Consider the following 21,436-nt stretch of genomic DNA (forward strand, 5'->3'; position numbering starts at 1 on the left):
CATTAGATACTTCATGTAACCATTACTTTTTTTAACTACACACAAGATTATAATTATTATCTTTCAAACGTATTTATGACAATATGTTTCCTGTTAAAACAACAGGAACACATATTTCTGTGTTTGAAAATCTTGATGAGTCTTTACAGCTTGAGGATACAGCATTTCAGACAATTTATTGGTATGAGTGTTAATTTCATCTCCTGTACATCACACAGCAGGAAACCTTTAGAGAAGCAATTAAGTGTAATTGGCTGTAGCCTACTGAGATAATTTATCAGCAGTGAGAAGACGTAGAGAAGGTAAGGAGCTTTCAGCCACTCATTACACCTCCTGTTTGCTAGTTCCTGGCACAGATATTAACAGCCATTCCCAGTACTGCAGTTTCCCACATTAATGTTTTTCCCTTTGTACATAACCAACTGTTAGCTTTGGGGAGGGTTCCATCAATCTTTACCTTTCATATCAAGCCCTAGGTCACTAAAACTCCTGCCTACTACCCCCAGGTCATAACAAATAAGAAGAGAGTTTTAAAGAGAACAAACCAGAAAGCAGTGGTGCTTTCTTCAGATTCATGCTAATCCTGCTTGAAACAATAGCCCTAAATTACAACATTATGGCTACGTGCAGTCAGTACAAGGAAAGAGAATGCAGATTGCTGAAAGAAAATTGGTGATGCCTTAAGCTAACAACACATGCTCAGGGGTTTGCCAGCCAAGAGTGCACAAGTAGAGCCCAACATGTCCCAGCACACAAGTACTGTCACACGTGTACATGTATTAATATGCCTGTGTCTGAAAAGAAACACATTTTTCAAAAGTTTGCAGGTATGTGTACATAGAAAAAATTCAAAACAGGATTCTCTGGAATCTTGTTGTTGCCTTACACTACATGGATTCCTGCTTGACAAATTTTTGGACTTTTTCAAGCAAGACCATACAGTTTCAAATACAAGATTGTGTATTTTCTGCATCAGGATGGTGGTGGTTTCTAAAGACAATCTGTTGTAGAACATATCAGTCTTCTAGTCCTAATGAGGTAAAATGTTATTCTTTAATTTCTAAACCCCTCAGTGCCTGTTATAGATCACATTTAGAGCTGGGATCTACCCTGGTGACAGTTATTATACAGCTATAGAGGATGAACAAGCAGGAGTATGAACTTTACACAGACTGCAACTAATTTTTTAAAAAGTTATTGTTTGTGGTATGAATTTCAGGATATTTACTTCAGCAGGCTATAAGTGTGCACATGCACATAACTGCACACTCTTTGTTTTTTATTTGTGAAACTGCCATCTCCTTCATTTCCCACCTTTCCCCAAATCTCCTCTACCTTGGGTTACTTCTTTCAGCCAGAAAAGATAAAAATTTGGCTCATTTCTTTAAAATACTGCAAGCATTCAGATACAGTCAGAAGGAAGCCCAGATTATAGGCAGCTGGAGAAATGGAAATCCACATAGCCTGACTGATACACCCTTGCAACATCCTCGAGTCATGCAAGACTGAAAATGCAAGCAGTGAAGCACTGTCAGAGAGAGCTGGTTCTGAAAGTGAATTCTTGGAAATGCCACTGTCAAGGTTTCTGAAATGGAACAGAAGGGTTTCAGCCTTTTGTTTCTGATGGAATTGTTTTGCAAGACCCATGAACAGCTATGCACAGATGTTCCTTATTAAGTGCAGAGTGGCATTGTTCACTCATTATTCCAAGGCACCATTTGCTAAACCCCAGCTAATACATTCAGATAGGGGAGGATTTACATCTGACACTCTGTTTTGGGGGCAACATTCCTGGTTGTTGGCCTTTGTTTCTCTCATGCTTAACTCACTGAAGTTAGTTTCAATTCCTCTCATTATAGAGCCACAGTGCATATATGGAAACATCTTTACTGCTATGGTGCTGCACCAGGCTTCTCTAAAGTTAATCCCAGATCTGCACCCCAGTTTGTAAACTGATTAAACTATAGTTTGTCCAAACAAAAGGTAAAGCAGAAAGCTATCTACCTACTACCCAAATCTTACACAGGTGTGCTGAACTTCTCCTTTGGGATCAAGGCATCTTGATAGCACTCATTTCCAAACTCCACTGACACTACAGGCAGTTTAAGCTCCTAACTTTGGTCCTCCAAGATCTAATCATCTGCTCTCTGCCTGTACCTGCCTCACACTCACCACAGCTCCAACAGGCTGCTAGGCAGAGCCCTCCTGGAGCTGCTGCCACCTCCACCTTGGATCTGTGCCACAGGGGTGTTAGCAGCCTTCCAGCCTGAGGTTTCCTGACATCACAACTGGTTGATTTTTCTAGCAAGAGCTAAAAGTGAAGTGCACATATTCGTAATGCCCAGGCTGAATCTGCTCTCACATCAGTGTATCTTCACCAGTTTTTAAACTACCATGAGGCAGAACAAGGCCCTTTAAGATCCCCTTACAAGTAAATTGCCCCTTTATTTTGGGGAAACTGCCCAGTCTCCAACTTTCATTTACATTAAAGCAATTTTATGGTAAGGAGGGGGGGATTGAAAACTTAATAAACCATTGTTGTTACCATCACATGATGAAGCCTCAAGCAAAATGAAAAACTGCATTCTGACTGTGACTCAGAAACGCTGCATGCAAACTAAGAGACAGGCTTTCCATATGGTTTTTGCAACTTAGCCACATGTAAACCAATATAAAAAAGGCTATTAAAATGCAGAGTTTGCCAGAACTAGAGCTGGAAGCAGCTCATGGTAAGTGAGTCATGTAAACAACTCAGTTTAACTTTGCCTTCCAATTCTATCATTACTTTAAAAATATATATATAAAGTTCTTCTCCAATCACAATAGCCACAGTTCAGTTAATGCACTTTCCTATATTAGTCCAGCATCTGAGGCAAAAGCCAACATTTGCAGCTTGCTTTTTTGGGGAGGCACAGTGTGTGTTGCAGACAGGACCCCATCCATGCCCAGGATGAAGGACAGAATCACTCTTGTAGGCAGACCAGAGGTGTGGGTGAGCCAGGCCTGCAAAGCTCCAAGTCCTCTAATTAGTGGGACTGGATTCTATAACTTACTGGTTCATGTCCCTGATGCTGTGGCCAGTTACTGGTTTAAATGTAAAAGGCAAAATGGACCATCTGTGTCACAACACCCCACGGTCAGAGCCCTTTCCCAATCACCCTTAAGCCAGAGGAGGTCTGGGGGGTTTATTTAGGGCTGCTCTAAAGAAGCACAAACATAAACAATGCCTCTTCTCCCTGATGCATCAGACTAAGCAAAGGCAAACCCCTCAGACCCTACACAAACACTGAGGCTGCAATGGCTGTTGAATCACCAAAAACAACAGCAAAGTTAGAGCTAACCTGCCAAGCTTCCCACAGACACATTTGGGTTTTAGCTGCAGCATTTTACTGGATGAGAGAGAGGGAAAAGGTGCCCTTGGACACCTTAAAAAGGCCAAATTATGCACTGCTGTTCTTAAAACTCCAGGGGAATGAGCATATGAATGCATGAGGACTTTTAATCTCTGTCAGGGCAAGGCCCAGAGCAGTTTGTTGCCTTCACAGACTCCTCTCACCAGCACAGCATATTGTCCTACCACAGAGGATTCCCACTGATAGAGCAGCCAGGAGGAGACACAGTCAGATTCACAAGATGTCTGATACTCCAAGCCACCTGCATTTTCACAGAATTCAACTTGAACACACTTTTTTTTTTTTTTTTTAATATCAGCATGTGGGATTGTATTTATCTTCCTCTACATATTCCAGAAAGTTTAGTAAAATCCTAAATCCAATCCCAGAACTCAAGTCATTTTAATATGAACCATTTTAATCCCTCATACATGAGAAAGATTTCTGCTTCTCAGGGTTGAGCCATTGGGCCTTGTTTGTGCATATGGGCTGACAATAAGCACTCTTCACCCCCTCTCCTCTCCCAGAAGACCAATACAAAACTCAGGAGCACTGAGCAGGCAAAGGATGGGAGAAGCTTCCAGTGTCCAGCTTTCTTGGACCAGTCATATTTGTCCTCTCCAGCTTCTCTATTGAGTGGCTGAGCAGAGATTCTCAGAAATGAGAAGCAAATATAGAGGAAGAACCTACAGGTTATTATTCAATTTTACTGTACACCAGCATTTTGAGAAACTCTGCCCAAAGTCTGCCATTCTAGCTAACATCTCTGACAGAAGGCAAATGAATCAGCACCGAGCTAAGGGACATGAGTGACTTGCTCAGAACCCTGTTTCTAAATGCTGTTTTAAGAAGGAATATCAGGTTTGTGTTGTGAGTTTGTGCTAAGATCAATCAGCCATTCCCTTCTGTACACTTGTGAGACTGTAACAGCCCTGGTCTCTCTTGCCAAGGCATTTCAGTGCTGGTGTAAAACAGGGGTTCTGAGGGTGAAGTACATCCCATCTGATGGTGTCCACTGTCTGTCCAGACCTGGGCACATTCCCACAGGAACACTGGGATTCCTTGTTGATACTGAGCTTTGTGTATTGACATTTTCCTCTCTCCTCTCCCTACAGCACTTTTTACAATGGGTGGCAATGGTGATGGGCAGCCATGCAAGTTTCCCTTCAAATTCCAAGGCCAGTCCTATGAGCAGTGCACAACAGAGGGCAGGACAGACGGGTACCGATGGTGCGGAACCACCGAAGACTACGACAGGGATAAGAAATACGGATTCTGCCCAGAGACTGGTACGAGGAAGGTTCTGTGTTCTGCCTGCATAACACAGACTATTTGGGCATGGTTTTAACAACTCTCCTTTGGCACACTTTGCACAGAGCACACAAAAGTGGACGAGTTAAACACAGTTTCAGCAGAGGTGGCCAAGGAGGTAACTGGAACAGGAGCAATCTGTTGGTGTGTCACAGCTCAGGTTTGTCAGGAATAAAAATGGCAATGAACCTACAAATGCATAGCTACCACTGCAGGATAATAACAAGCAGATTACTATTTGTTAATGGCCCTGGAAGGGAAGTCTCATGAGACAGAAGAAAGTCTGATTAATATTTTAACTTAATACTTACCATGTACACTTGTGAAAAAAAGGAATCCTGTTTAGTACGTTAAGCTTGTGTTAATAGATCTTTTCAGCAATTCAAAAAAACTAAGTGAAATGGTTTAGCCATGAAATTTCAGCTTTCTTCACACTTTTTTTATACTTTCTAATGTGAGTTTTACTACATAAAGGAACAAAAATTAATTTATAGTGTTGAATAGCTTGGCAGGTGTTCATTTTGTGACACTAGAGCCATAAGCATAGAGATGAAGTGAACCATGGCAGTTCTAAAATCTGTCTTTTAACAGAGCCAATGGGAAGCTACATCCAAACCTACATGCATCCTGCTTTTTGATTTTTTGGGATCTCTTGAAAATGGCCTTACTGATATTCAGCTTTCTGTTACTTTTGATAACCAGATGTAACCCTTCCATTTTACATTACAGATGTTAAAAAAAAAAAGAAAAGAAAGGATCAAATTCATTATAACTTGCTACAAGGTTAGGAAGAGAAAATTCTAAAGGATCATTCAACAGACAAAAGAACCAGTATATCTAGAATCAATGTATTCAAAGTCCTAGGTAATGCAGTCACTATCACTGGAAGTAAGAAATACACTTAGTTTAAGCTTTTTAATTCCAGCATAAAAAGGTATTAATAAATAATAATGAATGAGAAATAAATACTAGCAAATAATTAGGGACACAACCAGCTTTGCCTCTATATTGCTGTCATGTACCTTCCCAGAAGACAGACCATAATTGGAAAGGAACTGTAATTTCCAGGTAGCTGTGTAAATGAATTTAAATGAGTTTTATATTCTTTTCATATTCTGTTCATGACACCTACTTTAAACTGTTATTTTAAATGCAGTTACATCCTCTTCCCTCTAGAAATACTTGTACTTGCACATACAAGTATTATTTCTTATATATTACTGCCATATACTACCTAGATGAGAACACAGGAAAATTTCTCAGGTATTTGCAAAAAAAATGGTTTAAAAAAACGTTATCCCCATTTAATACATCCTTTTCTTTAAAAAATGTTTAAAATCACATGATTTTTAACAGCATCCTGCTGTTTATTATATTATATTAAATATTATAATTATATTATAGATTATGTAAATTCTAATACTTATAATAATATATCTAATATAATATATTGTATTATATTATAATTAAATATTCTATTTATTAGGATATATAAAGCTTATTCTTCAGTGGGACACCCATCAGCCAGGTGGATATTCAACAGCTCTTTAACCTTTCTGACACTAACCATACCTTCCACCTAAATACTTTAAAGCACTTTAAAATAACACCAGGAATGAGCATTAAAAGGCACTTGCTGGGAATCACCTTCCAAAAAAGATAAAGCAGAAGGTTATTCCACAATTCAAGCTGTACCATCACGATAACATTTGCAGAAAGTGTGTGGGAGCTGAAACTGCAGTGCAAATGTATTAGGCAGTCTCCTAAAAAAGCTGTGAATTTAAGTATTTTTATGTACCTAGATCTTTAACATTTGTTGTTTTCTCCCCAGACAGTGTTAGTAAAAGGCATAAGTTAAACTGCTGCTTTCCCAGAGCTGAACATGAGTCCAGGGCTCCTTCTCTCCCCCACCAAAACTATTGGCAAGTCCATTGCAATGGCAATGTGCAGAATTTTCCTTTTTAATTCTGTCCGACAACTTTCAAATATTACTTTTAACCTCACTCTTCATATTCCTGGAAGGACCTCACTGTTTCTGCTTCCTTCCTGCTTTAGTGCAGTTAAGAGGACGCCAAAGGGACCCCCTTCTCACTGTGTTTTCCTGTCATTTTTGCACAGCCATGTCAACAGTTGGTGGGAATTCCGAGGGAGCTCCGTGCGTGTTCCCCTTCATCTTCCTGGGGAACAAGTACGAGTCGTGCACGAGCGCGGGGCGCAGCGACGGCAAGCTCTGGTGCGCCTCCACCAGCAGCTACGACGACGACCGCAAGTGGGGCTTCTGTCCCGACCAAGGTGACACCTCCTGTCACAGCACGGGGCTCACTGGGCAGTGCCCACCTCCATGGCAGCACCTGTGCGATGATGCCACGCTCAGCACTCCTGCGCTTCTCCCCAGCTGCAGTCTCAGCAAAGCCCCTGTGCTGAAGCGTGAGACGACAGCTAGAGTCACACCTTGAGCTTGCCTGAAATATTCAGATTTTCTAAAGCTAGAGTGAAGCAGGATATATATATATATACAAAATACAAAATACAAAACCATGAAATAAATTAATGCATAAATAGATGTTTTTCTCCCCACCAGATTTTCCTTCCAAGGCTAAAAGCCACAAGTACTTATAGCATTTCGCTAGTACGCAATAAATTATGCACTGATACAAATTAGGAACAAACACTAATGTAAAAAATTAATACATTTGTGAGTGATATTGGGAAGGATGAAAAACATGTTTAAAAAGTGTGACAGTATAAAGTTTATGTAGCCGATATCGTTATTTAAAATTACTTTGGTTAATATTTGCCATATTTTAACAAGGGCAAAAGGCTTTTTACATGTTTACAAATAAATGCTAGATTTGGGGGGTTATTCTAGGAAGAAAGAAATCTGACAAGTTTCAGAGACTATTTGGGCATAATTGATAAAATCTCATTCTCTGATAGAAGGTTATTTCTAACCTAACAATATCTGGTACACCAGTGCTGATGCAGAGCCTGTTCTCAGAAACACATATTTACAGACCTTTTTATCACTTACAATCCATTTCATGGTGGAAAGGAAGATTTGATATCTAGATTGCAAGTGCAATCCTTCTGTATCTAAACGGGGTGTCCAATGTTTTTTGTTACAGTTCCTTTTCTCACACAAGTATTAAGGCTGTGCTCAGAGTCCCTTGCATGGGAGACAGCAGCACAGATCACCCACACAGGAAGGTTATAGAACCTCCCCAGTGAAATGGCATTATTGGCAAGAGGTGTGATGTTCACCATGGGAGGCTGTAAATGTTAATCACTATTATTTATTGTGGATAACCTGTGTGGCACGATTCTATTCAAATGCAAGCAGCTAACACTGTCTTCCTGTGTTATTCAGGGTACAGTCTCTTCTTGGTCGCTGCCCATGAATTTGGCCATGCCATGGGATTAGAGCACTCTGAGGACCCGGGAGCTCTCATGGCCCCCATCTACACCTACACCAAGAACTTCCGTCTCTCTCAGGATGACATTAAAGGGATCCAGGAGCTTTATGGTAAAGTCCTCCCCCATCAGCAGAACTCATCAGAAAATCAGCCAGCACAGGCTGAAATCTGGCACTCAGAATTTGCAGTGAATTACAAACGGCACAATGCCACCAGTGCCAGAAACATCCTCTGCTCCTTTCCCCCTGCTTTCTTCATATTACCAGGCCTCCTACTTCAATCAAATATCACAACTTAAGTGTGACAGATCACTAAAGTTACTGAATCAAAAGGAGCATCAAAACACCCCACAAACAAAATTTTAGATGAGAATTTCTAGTGCCTTTACTGGGACAACGAAATGCCATGTTTGTCTCTAGCTTGAAATACCTGACGTGGGTGGGCCTGGATGTCACTTTCTGAAACACTCTGAGCTGCCCAGACTGTGACCCTCTGCAAGAGGGGAAGGACATTGTTTCCTGTGTCCCAGCTTGCAAACAGCTCACATTGCCTTCCCACAATTCAAGCTGTACCATCACAATAACATTTGCAGAAAATGTGTGGGAGCTGAAACTTCAGTGCAAATGTATTAGGCAGACTCCTAAAGAAAAAGTGAATTTAAGTATTTTTTATGTAGCTGCATCTTTAGCACTTGCTGTTTTCTCCACAGATAGTCTTAGTAAAATGCATAAGTGGTATCATGATTAAGATTCCTTCCATGTATACATTTTCTACCTTGCAGAGGCAGCAGGACACTACAGTCAATTCAGCAGTCATTCCCATATTCTATTTCTCTTTCCCTGCTTTTCACTTTTCTACTGAGAGATCTTTTTAACTGTGACTATATTCTACAGTATTCCCCATCTCAGAAATTTTAATAAGAATATGCCAAAAATATTATCACATGAGACAAAAATCTGATTTGAATCTTCATTATTCCTTGTTCTTAGCTGCTTTAATTAAGAATGGGAATTGAGACATGGTCAAGATTAAGTGAGTTTTCTGAGCCCATACTGTGTATCCTTGATAAGAGTTCAGAACTTATACCAGGTGTCTTAAAGCATGCTTCAAGATCCAATCTTTCTTTGTCTTTTTAACTCATATAACCCTTTACAAACAGCTTTCCATGTAAAATAAGTATCCAAAAAAACTTCTCGCTTTGTTGTTATTATAAATCAACTACACTCAAATTTTTTCTCATGCCGTAAATTAACCCAATGTCCGAGAAAAAGAGGCAAATGCCCCAAGCCAAATAATAATACCAAATAAAATAAACCAGATGGAAAAATGCATGCTCTGAAAAACACATTTTGATTCTTGGTGAGGGCAGAAAGATCACACAAATGGCTCAAAATGCAGCTTTGTAACTTGCCAAATATTGGCCCTTCTTTAAAAAAGAGAAATCCACTTTGACATCTTTCTCAGCAGAGCTGCACATAATTCTGAGTACAAGGACTTTGAAATCTCGATCTTCTTTTCAGAAGCCAGCAAAATAAAAATTTTAATGTTCACTTCTGAACCCAGTGTAGTCACTTCTAATTATCTCTCAGGTTAAACAGGCAGCCCAGACAGACACACACAGGCACCATGTCTCAAATGAGGCCACACAGAGGAATAAGGCAGGAGTGGAAGTCAAGGCTTCCTCAGCTCTGCTAAACCACCCTTCTTCTGAAGAGATTTCATTATCAGTTTTTCCTCCTTCAAGAACTCTCTCCAAATAATTACCCTTTTAGAAGCCATGGCAGCTCTTGCTCTCCATGTGAAGCCCCTCATTCCCATGTAACAGAATGTCTCTGTTCACCATCACAGAGGTGTCACCTGATGTGGGGCCAGGACCAGGACCAGGACCAGGCCCACAGCCAACCCTTGGACCTGTCACTCCAGAGCTCTGCAAGCATGAAATTGTGTTTGATGGAGTCGCACAAATTAGAGGAGAAACATTTTTCTTCAAAGATAGGTAAGTGAGATAAACTGCTTACCAAGAGAACCTCAAGTGAAGGAATCTGTGAGACCTATCCACTAAAATCTAGATATTTGTTATCAGGCACATCATCCACCCTTTGTTTTGTGTATTCAGAGCTGGGAAAGTGTCCTGATCAACTCCTAAAGGAAATGGAAATGGTTTCATTCAGGCTGAGTCCAAAGTCATTAAACAACAGCAGTATGTGACTCGTGGCTTCTGTAACACATCAAGGACACTGGTGCCTGGGATAGGCTACATGTGTGCAAAGCCTCCAAGACAGAAGGCACCAAAGGCATTTTGGATGCAAAAGCAGAGACACTCCTCATCAAATGAGGTGGCAGCTCAGCTGCAGCTCCCCCTGCCTTTGCCAGGGCCTGTATTACCCAACTGCTCAGCAATGAAGAGCATCTCCTAAGGAGTATGGGACTTGGCAGCACCATTGTGAGAGACACTAAAGCTCCTTTCTTCCCTGTCACAAATCAAGGCCAAGCTTGGAATCATTTATCCTCAGCTACCCTGAACATTCTCCCAACACCACTGAAGATCTGGTTCCACACACATTCAATGAGTGCCAAAATCAAACATGTCTCCTAACATATAAAAACATGTACAAGCACCTCAAGCTAAGGAAAGTGTTGCAACTCACCTGTTCACTGCTCCTTGCCAGTTGCCAGTTGAAATTTAAAAGGAAACAGGAACTAACAAACAAGTTGCCCTCACAAAATAGCAATTTAAAAATTATTTTTATCTCCTGGTGATGTACCTGAGTCCAGCCATCTTCTCCAGATTCAAATTTTTCAGCTTGATATATGAAGCATTTAATGCTATGCTGCATGGTTTAACTCTACTCACCAGCTTTTAGTAACAAAAAAACCCAGGGTTAGTTAGTTGATTTTTAAGGGTAAATACCATGATTTCATGTGTTTCCTTCTAGATCAAATGATCTACATGATACCCAGCATCATGGTGCTTTAGGTTTGAAGATGGACTTTATGGCTATGTGTTTTAGCACTGCAGAAATGGAATTTAAACCTTCTGCTTGATCTGGTCTGTGGGGATCACCCTGGTACCTTTTGTATTCTTTCTCTTGGCCCTGTCAGCAGCAGACTAAGACTCCAGTGATCCCTACTGGCAAGGAACATTCTTTCCTTGGCCACCAAATGGCTCCAGAGTACTGACAGATCAGCCTCACACAAAGCCTCACAGGGCTGGCCCCACAAGCCCATACCAAGTTTGCCAAAAACGGTGCCCACTTTTGCTAATTTGGTCATCAGAGTGCTGAAGTATTCACCTGAGCTCAGAGCCTTCAAAGGAAAAACCTCACAGCAGTAAAACCCCACCAAGTTCCACACCATGCCCAGCTCCTGCTCCTCTTCTGCTCCCTCCTGGCCCTGGGTTTTCAGCCAGACCTCCACCTTCCTTCTGCCCTGGCAAACCCACAGTCACACACAGGAACAATATGAAATCTGCTCCTAAACCAGGGTGATCCAATATTCTCTATAATCCCAACAAAATGGAACTATTTTGCATGTAGATACAGTTGGTCTAAGAACTATGCAAATACCAAAACAATCTGTTCAGCCTTTATCCAGCATGCAGTAAAAGCAGACAACTGTTGAATTGTTTTGCTCTGGAATGGCTTTGCCTGTCAGTCTTGCAGCTTTCCAAGGATCAGGCAAACAGCATTGTGACTCACTTTTGGAATTCAAGAAACAACTGTCTGTCATGTGTCCTGTGACTTTTATGATTCATGAAAATTACCATAGAATCCAACTGTCACACGGCAAAGAGAGTAAATAGCAAAAAGGAGGTCAGATATGATTAATTATCAAGGAAAGGAAAGGAAATTACCAGGAAATGGGAACTACAGGAATTATGGCTGTTAGCCATAGAGAGCAGTTGAGCTTTTCTGTTGGGCACCGAATGCTCAAAAACAGCATTTCCACAGATGGTTTTATTCTGAGAGTGAACAGAAGTCCACACTTTGAAATTTTTCAGGACACGAAAAAAGACCCATTTTCAATAACTGCATATAAAAATCATCATCATCATCATCATTGCAAATATAAATTATGTTAAAACATGATGTAAAATACCTACTGTAACTAAATTAATAAATCTGTCTATAAATGTAATATTAAGATTTATTATGGACGAGTTAAAACATTTTATTCTGTTCAAACTGAAATGAGAAAGCCAAATAATTAACTTCACCATTTCCTCAGTAAGACATGTAAAAATATAAATACCTTCTACCCAATTCTAAAACAAAATTCATCTTGGACAAAGTTTCCCTTTCCAAAAGAAAACCTCACCAATTTAACAAGTCCCTTGAAATGTGTGGTTTATTAAAAACCTGGTGTTAAGTCTCCATTGGCCCTGGAAAGTTTGAAATTAATGCAGATAGCAATTACTGGAGCTGGTTCAGCCATAAATCAGCTCCAAACTGACTGAGAATTCTGTAACTTGGATTTTTAAAGGAACTTCTTTTATGAATGCTGTGTTATCAAGATTTTCTATATGAATTTCTGTTCCATATCATATTGGATCTTCTTTTCTGTCTAAAAAGAGATGCATGAAATGAGCACTATTACCTATTACAGCATGCCACATGTGTTTTAACACTTTCAAGAGGACTAGTTAGTGAGATGACTTATTCTTTACCTCTTTTTTGTAAATGAAAATATGAGTCATGCTCAGAGATGTTTTTGTACATGTTAAAAATATATCTGTGTATGCAAAACAAGGATAGGATAACATATTACAATCTTCATTGCTGATAAAAATACAGCAATTTGTTAAATTAATTTAGGACTGCTCCTCCAAATTTTAGACCAAAAAAATGCAGTTTAATATCCTGGGCTTCCCAAAGGTATAATTATTCTAGGCAGGAATGGGTAATAACAATTTATATCCTGCAAAAAACTAAAATGCCAGTAGCACCTTGAGCTTCAGAAACACATTAATGGTAAAAGCAGTTTGACCTCAGAATTTAACAACTACAGCTTGGTGCAAGAACAATTCCACCAGCCTGCTGATTTTTCATTTTAAGACCAAGTCAAAACTTTTGTTCTGTTGGGGAAAAAGTTCTTCATTCTATGGAGGATGAAATAGCAGTGCCATTTTAAACACCAAAAGCCCTCAGCACAAAGCTTTGCCATTTAAAAATAATTAGAGCTTTTTAAAGCTTAAATCAAATGATCATCCTACTTATACATAAAATAGCCAATAAATTACCCTTAGCATTTCTCTAATGAACGCTTTTAGTGCCAGCAATTTCTTTTACAGCCAAACTCACTTCCAAGCACTATGATATACTGCTATTAAACTTGAACTTTTAGCCACTACAGTAGTAATTGCAGGAACAGTTCATGGAATGCAAAACTCTGCTTTTGTTAAATGCTCGTCCATCAGCTCCATCCACAGCACCAGGAGGGCTCTAAGTTTAAATATTTCATAAATGAGTTTATTTGTATGCTCAAAGCACTTTATTTGTGTACTCAAAGCATAGGATAAATTTTGCTCCGATGCAAAAAAGCAACAGGAACAATCAGCAATTTCACCTGCAGTCCAGCATGCAGCTTTTGGTGCAGCTCCTCTAGCAGCATAAACTCCAAATAAATGAGTTTGCCTTTCAGTCAGTGGAGAGAGGAGTCACAAGTGTGCGCATGTGTGTGTGTGTGTGTGCATGCTCACGTGGCTGTGCCAGAAGTGATGAGAAACAGATGTGCTGCTGAATTAGTTCATTGTAAATCTTGTACAATTTTCTGTTCTGCTCAGATTCATGTGGAGAACTATAAACCCCCGAGGAAAACCCACAGGTCCTCTTCTTGTTGCTACATTCTGGCCTGATCTGCCAGAGAAAATTGATGCTGTCTATGAGGCTCCTCAGGACGAGAAGGCTGTGTTTTTTTCAGGTATTGGTTTTAAAGGCTATATTTTTTTAACAGGTATGGGTTTTAAGTTTCAAAATCTAAGTATCCATTTGCATAATGTACCTGGCACAGGGAGCAGCCTGTGTAAAAGCCAGCAGGTAGGGTGACCGATGTCCCTATTCACGAGTTGAGGATTTTAGGACAAAAGCTGGATCTGAAACACTCAAAACAGCATTCAGCCTCCAGCAGAACAAAAGAATAACTATAAGCACCTAAAAAGAGATAATAAACAATAGGCAAAACCAAACAGGAATCATTACTTAAAATGCAAAGCAAAAACAACAGTGGGAGCTCTCTTACCTCAGTCCCTGCTCTGTATTTCTTTCCCTCCATTATCTCACCACATGCTGCTTGAGAAGATTACAATTTTTTCTCCTCATGCCTCTCCTTGTCTTGGTGAAACCACAAAGCCCAGAGCTCCAGGTGCACTGCAGCCACCAAAGGCATCCCAAGGGGAGCACAAAACTGCCACAACACGGCTCCTCCACGGCTTTTTCCTCGGGAGCAGCCCCAGGCCAGGGCTGCTTTTCCTCACTAGGGTTAGGGTTACACCTAGGGCTCTTTCTCCTTGGTGGTTCATCAGGCAGAGGATACAGGGAAGCTGCCTCCATGGGAGAAGAGGAGGACAGGAAGCTCTGCTCTGTCTGCCACATATGGTTCAGCTGCAGTGGCCAAATGAGCAGAGCTGTGAGACTGTTTTCAACATGAAGAACTGAGCCAGCAAAACCTGGGCTCCAGTATCTACTAAAAACATGACTAAACATCTCCAGTCATGTAAAAACCATATGGCAAAAGCTGCTGTACATTTTCTGTACAGGAGAGAAAAAAGTAATGATAATCTATTCCACATGGCCCAGAGGCCATTTGCTTCAGTTTACATAGATGGGGAAAAAAAACCCTAAAATTAGTCAGGCAAACCAAAACACTTCAAATATTGCATATATTATATATAATCTTATCACATCTATACCTCTCCTTTTCTTTATAAATTCCAGGAAAATGTAGCTAACCTGCCTTTTTAAAGAAATTAATAAGAACTATTAAAAAACAAAGATTGGTTTGAAAATAACACAACCTTCTAAAAATACTTATAGTATAGGACTTCTAGTCCTTAGTTATTAGTATTATAAGTAATATAATACCACCTTTGCTCCTGAATAGTGAATCAATAACTTCCAAGAATCTCAAATGCTACACCTTACATTTTTCTCACATTAATACTTTTCTTACTTACTTTCCCACTAGATCAGGATCAAAGAAATGTCCTTTTATGAATAAATCTTTCCATGGCTTTCAGAGAATTCAGTGAGGCTATTTACTATGCAAATTATGATTCCATGTAAAGAACATGGAACACTACCACATAGTCCATTAGTACATATCTGGAGAGAAATTGGACAATGTTGTGTGACAAAGGACAACAGGAACTCTGAGCAAAAACTTCCTATTAATCACTCAATAAAACTGGCCAACAAAATAAATAAAGGGTGAAAATGAGCTGCTGCATTTGAACAGCAGGTGCCCCTGCCTGGTTTCAAACAGTTTTCATCCTACAAAAAATTTCCTGTATAAACTACTTGTTTTAGCATATAACTCCAATGTACCAAGGCAGTGTCTGGTTTAATAAATAGTTTTTGTTTGCTTTTTTTTCTCCCCTGCTTAGGAAATGAGTACTGGGTTTATTCAGCCAGCAACTTGGACAGGGGCTATCCAAAGAAGCTCAGCAGCCTGGGACTGCCCCCTGATGTGCAGCGTGTGGATGCAGCTTTCAACTGGGGCAGGAACAAGAGGACATACATTTTTGCTGGAGACAGATACTGGAAGTAAGATGCATTGGGTGGTGGTGGGATGCTGTTAGCTGAGCTGTCTCCAGGGCTGAATGCACCCTGAGCTTCAGGAGGCAGGGACCAAACACAGGGCACATCCTCTGGGAATGCAGAACAAGGACTGCCAGGACAGTGCTGACAGCAGGAAATGCTTCAGTACAGCAGCAGGAAACTGGCACATATTTGAGAAAGTAACAGCCTCAAAAACAGCAATGGAAGAGGGTATCTGGGAGTGTCTGTCAGGCTGCCACCACTAACAACTCATCACTGTGCCCCCATGTACCAGCAACTGCCCCACAGCAGTCCCTGGCTCTTAACAGGGACGAGTTATCCTTACTGTCACCTCACAAATGCTGGGAGAAAACTCTCTATTTTTAAGGAATTCCTTAAAAATTCACTGACCTCCAATCACTTGAACTCAAAGACTGACCAGATTGCCTAAGAAATTCTTTCACTAAGCCATCAGGTTAAGAGGGACTGGATTTAAAGGAAACAACAGTGTGACTACCCAAAACATGCTGTGGATGACTGTAAATCCTTTCAGCAGCTGATCTACCATCACTTACACCTTTTCTCTACTAATATAGTTGGCACTGAGGAAATGTGAACAAGGCACAAGTGTATCTGTAAGCAGTTTGAGCAAAATCTAAGCTTCAATTCATTTGGACAGTCTCTCAATCCTTTTCATGTTTCCAGTGAAACTCAGGTGACCTGCTACCATGCTCTTATCATCTTAGATTAAGAAAGAATGTCCTTAAAAATTACTTTTTTTAAATGATTTTTTTTAAATTCAGGTGTAATGTATTTCTACATTACACCTGAAGATTCTACTAATTGAATGATTATATTTAATAGAATTTTATTACCATAATTGCCAGGAAGATCTGGCACAAAGAGCATCTCAAAAAGCAGAGGGGGATCTTTGTGAGTTACCCCTGTGCTGTCAAAATGGCATCAGAACAAAAGAGAGGCCCTGACTCCTGCAGTCACTGTCAGAGGCCTGATCCAGGAACAGGACTTCACTTCAGGAATGCAGACATGACACAACAGGCTGAAAGTGGACCCAGAAAATTAATAGATTCTCCAACCTTTAGGAGTTCATTCTGAGAGATGTTCTATACGAGATATCAAAGGAGGTCTCAGTATAACTGAGTCCACTTTATGTGAACAATAATTTCATGTTATGATTAAACTGAATGACTTTCTTTATTTTGACCTAATGGCTGTGGATTCCTGTAAGTAAATAAAATAGTCTTTCCCTACAGTTACCACTTGATCATAATTTTCAATTACTTTAAGGACAGTGCTTTTCTCCATTATCTAAACATTAAAAAACCCCTAAAAACTTAAAGAATGTTATAAATTCTTTAATGTCATATTGTAGAGACCATTTAAATACTTACAAGTAGTTCTAATACAGCCATTTGCAACACTTCAGACTCCTACTGAAACCTACAGACTATGAGTTAAAAAGCTGCTGGTTTCCTCTGTACCAACTATTGTTTTGATTAACTGTACTGCAGGGCCTCCAAGTAATTCATCACTCCAATCACAGACAGTATTTGTATTAAAGTAACTTATCAAGTGCAGTCAGTGCAGAATGCATAATTTATTGTTAAGGAAACAAAATAGGATTAAGTGATTTCTATCTGTGTAAGGAAGAAAGCAAGCAGTTGAAAAATAGTTCAGGAAAAAAATGCATCTCTGTTGAACAGACGCTCTGACCCTTAAGTATGTGGCTGTTACATTTTATACAAGGACTCTGTCAGTGGAATCAAAATACTTACATACCATAGTCCTTCCTGTGTCATTATCACACTTACTTTAAATGGATTTTTTGGAAGCCTTCTCTCTCCTTCATTCCAGCCACAAGCTATTTTAGTGTTATTATAACAAGACTGTTGAGCAGAGCAAAGTTTTGTGAGGGAGGGGAAAAGGAGCTGGCTCAGATTCCACAGCTGAAGTTTTAAAGCTACCCAGCAAGGTATTAGGTTTTCTTTAAATAGCCCAGCAAAAAAAAAATTAGTAAGGAATTCAAATGAATCATTTAAATTGATTTTGACCAACCTAGTGCTCATTAGTACTGGTGTAACTTTGGATATATTCCAAGTAGTTCCATAGAGCAATGAGGGAAAAGTAACCTGAGATATCTATGGACATGGATAAATAGAAACTGGGAACATAAATGCTTTTCTCCCTCCAGTACTGTCAAAGACACCCTCCCTGAAGTCTCCTGCTCCTGAAGAGGTGCTTGAGCACCTGAAGGGTCACTGAGGCCTCACATGATGTACTTGAAGCCTGGTTCAAACTATATTGCACATCACAGTGCTCAGGACACCTCCACAACTCCTGCTCAGCACTGATTCCCTTCCAAATTATGTTTCTGGAAGGAACTTTCCTTAGAAAGCGTATTTTCAATTCAGCATTGCATTTTTGAAGGAAAGATGTAAAATTTCACAGGGTTTTAAAAAAAATCAGCAATAATTGTAATGAAATAGAAACCATGTTACAATCTCAGTTATTATATTTCTCTGTGTTTTACATTGTCACATTTGCTGAGAACACCCTGAAAAATTATATTAAAATTTAACATTAAATGCAGATTTGTAATGTAGAGATATCATTTCCTTCAGGTACAATGAAGAAAAGAAGAAAATGGAGCTTGCATCCCCTAAATTCATTGCTGACTCTTGGAATGGTGTTCCAGATAACCTTGATGCTGTCCTGGGCCTTGGGGACAGTGGTAAGCTGTAATTCTGATTTAAATCACTAACAAACTCTCTTATTTGTTTGCTGAAAAACCTATTGGAAACTAATTTCTTGTGGTCCCTGAGTAGGAGCCAAATGGAGCCACCCAGTGTCTGATGCACAGGATGTCCTAACACCAGGGTGCATGACTGAGCCAGTCCTTGTGGCTTGGACATTTCCCAGCTCCTCGACACTCCCCAGGTTCCTCCACACCAGCACACAGTCCCAGCACCATTTCAGCACCATCCTGCCCTAGCACAACCAGAACTCAAGGATGATAATCTCCCTGATCACAGCCATGAATGGGTTTTATGTCGCAATTTTTCCTAATTTCCTATGCACTCCAACTGAGATCCTGGCCCGTGGTTTTAAGGGGCCTTAAATTTTGCAGAGATATGCACTCAAGTCTGAGAGCAACACTGGTGTCACATGAGTCCTGACTCAGTCACATTTTCAACATCAAATTTGCCAGCAAACATTTCATCCCAGAAAACTCTGGCTCACAAAGTAGTGACCTTAATAATGCTCCATTTAACAAGAGCTCTCTTCTACAGGATGGGGATTTCAATGTATTTTTAAATGTATATATTTTAATAATACAAATGCATATGAATATTTGGGGAAATAAGTCATTCAATTCATTAAGGTTCATGAAATCACTAAGACAAAAAATCTTTGACCAAAAATTATGTGCTCCATAATCTGAGCATGTTTATTTATTTATTTTAACAGGATATACCTACTTTTTCAAAGACCAGTACTATCTACAAATGGAAGACAAGAGTTTGAAGATTGTTAAAATTGGCAAGATAAGCTCTGACTGGTTGGGTTGCTGAACCACATGAGATATCAATAACCAAATATTTACTTTTTTGTTATATGCCTTATCTGTAATTAGAAATAGATCTGAATGATAATTACTGGACCAGTCTGGTACTGGCACCAAGACACTAAGTACCAGTACTGTACACATCAGATAATTTAAGAGTGTTTGCCTCCTCAGTATACAAAAGATGTTTACTATATATTCTGGTACAATTTTTCCGTTGTCATGCTAGTCATAGTAGTGCAATGAACAGAACAGCCATCATTCTTTATTGCCTTGGTGCTTAAACAAAGCCTTGGAACCTTTGGAGACTGGATCATGCCCCTCTGTTATTCACATACCAGATAGGCTCAAATGAGATGTACCAGCAGTGCACTTTGATTTTTATTTTTTTTAAATACAACTCTGTTATAAATGGATGGTTTGTCTTGATGTTCTTCACCCTCTTACAAGTTTGATCATTACTTCCATTTATTTACATTATAATACAGAAAGACTGTCAAAGGCACAGGTTGCCTCAGGATCTGCTTTGTGTTGATGCATGATAGAATCATGGCAAAAAACTGTGTTAAAGTATTGTTTTAAAGTACTTTTTATTTTAATACCTTAGTTAAATTTAGCAATTTGCTTCATGCACTTTGTTACTACTATATAACTTGTTTATATGGATGGAAACGACTCAGATTTTTGAAGACAATGCCTTATACATAAAAGTCAAGTATTGTTTAACGTGTTTTATTTTTCTGTTCTTTAGAATATTGGGGGGGTTGTTCAATTAGGCTTTGTTCTTTCCACAATCTGATAGAATGTTTCTCATTAAAAAATAAACCAGAAAAGAATGTCCCACACATGAAGTGCCAACAATACCAATAAAACCAAATTACACTGTCAACACTACTCATGGCCAGGCTCCCTTGTATCACTTGAAATTATAAATCCAGTAGCACGTTTCAGTGCATTACGTGTCAAAGGCAAAAAACATTACCCCAGTATATAAGCACACAGGGGGGTTATTTAGAAACCCAGTTTATTTTCTCTGTTGGTTCCAAGGTGCAATTGCAGCAATTTAATTAAAGAGATGATATGACCCCATGTCTATGCAAAGCCTGCTACTCTCCCTGAACAGTTTCTGCTCCTGTATGTCCTCCACACTTGTATGTATGCATTCTGTAGGGATGTATGCATCCTATAGGGATGGAAGCTTGAGAAACAGGGATGTAAGCCCTTATCCTGCCCATGAGATCAGACACCATCTGGCCAAGGATCTTATCCTACTCCATGCACATGAAACACTTCATAATCCTCTATGGATCAAGCAAGGGATCAACCTAGGTCCTTCTAAAAACATCTCTAAGTCCATGATTCACAGAACTGACCAGTAACTAATACCTGAGCCCATTGTCTGCTTTCTTCTCATGTCATTTACAGTTTCATGTTTGTTTACACTCAGAGCTTTTCTGTTCAAAGCAGAGTTTTTTTACTATGATATTTGAAAAGATACTTTTTCTAAAATGGCATTTGCCAAATCATCTTTTAATTGCACTCATCCAGATATAACTCCACTTTAGGAAGCTGTCAATCCAGGTAAGGATTGCTATGACAATCCTCACCGGGATAAGCCAGCACTATTTTTACTTATGCCAAAAGGAAAGATGCCTTATCTCCTCCTTAGAATACTCATTCTCATTAGAAATCATTAATTGCCTTCACAATTAGTCTTGCACCAGAGCCAACAAAAGAAAACACAAAGCAAAGTGGCTCTAATTGCAAAATGTTAGTGATTCAGTTTTTACAAACACCTGGCAACCCTCTTATGATAGCAGGATCTATTTCAGGGATGTATGATCTGTCCTGACCATAAAAATCTTCCTGCACTAGTACTGAAAATATTCTCTAGCTTTAATGACTGCCAGGCATTCCTTTTGAGCACTGCAATAATTTAAGCTCTGTTTTAAGAATCCTCAATAACCATCCCCTGAAGAT

General features: G+C 39.6%; 1 protein-coding gene across 1 annotated transcript in view; it reads left to right on the forward strand.

The window, feature by feature from the left end:
* MMP2 (matrix metallopeptidase 2) overlaps nt 1–20,350 on the forward strand; it is a 29,375-nt gene extending 9,025 nt beyond the window's left edge. The window contains exons 6-13 of the mRNA XM_009090629.4: nt 4,508–4,681; nt 6,822–6,995; nt 8,071–8,226; nt 9,965–10,112; nt 13,899–14,035; nt 15,717–15,876; nt 18,513–18,622; nt 19,360–20,350. Coding sequence (XP_009088877.1) covers nt 4,508–4,681; nt 6,822–6,995; nt 8,071–8,226; nt 9,965–10,112; nt 13,899–14,035; nt 15,717–15,876; nt 18,513–18,622; nt 19,360–19,463 — 1,163 coding nt within the window. The 3' untranslated portion in view covers nt 19,464–20,350. The remainder of the gene's footprint in view (nt 1–4,507; nt 4,682–6,821; nt 6,996–8,070; nt 8,227–9,964; nt 10,113–13,898; nt 14,036–15,716; nt 15,877–18,512; nt 18,623–19,359) is intronic.
* Nucleotides 20,351–21,436: the final 1,086 nt, after the last annotated feature.

This window comes from Serinus canaria, chromosome 11 (genome assembly GCF_022539315.1).
Source record: "Serinus canaria isolate serCan28SL12 chromosome 11, serCan2020, whole genome shotgun sequence".
Lineage (NCBI taxonomy): Eukaryota > Metazoa > Chordata > Aves > Passeriformes > Fringillidae > Serinus > Serinus canaria.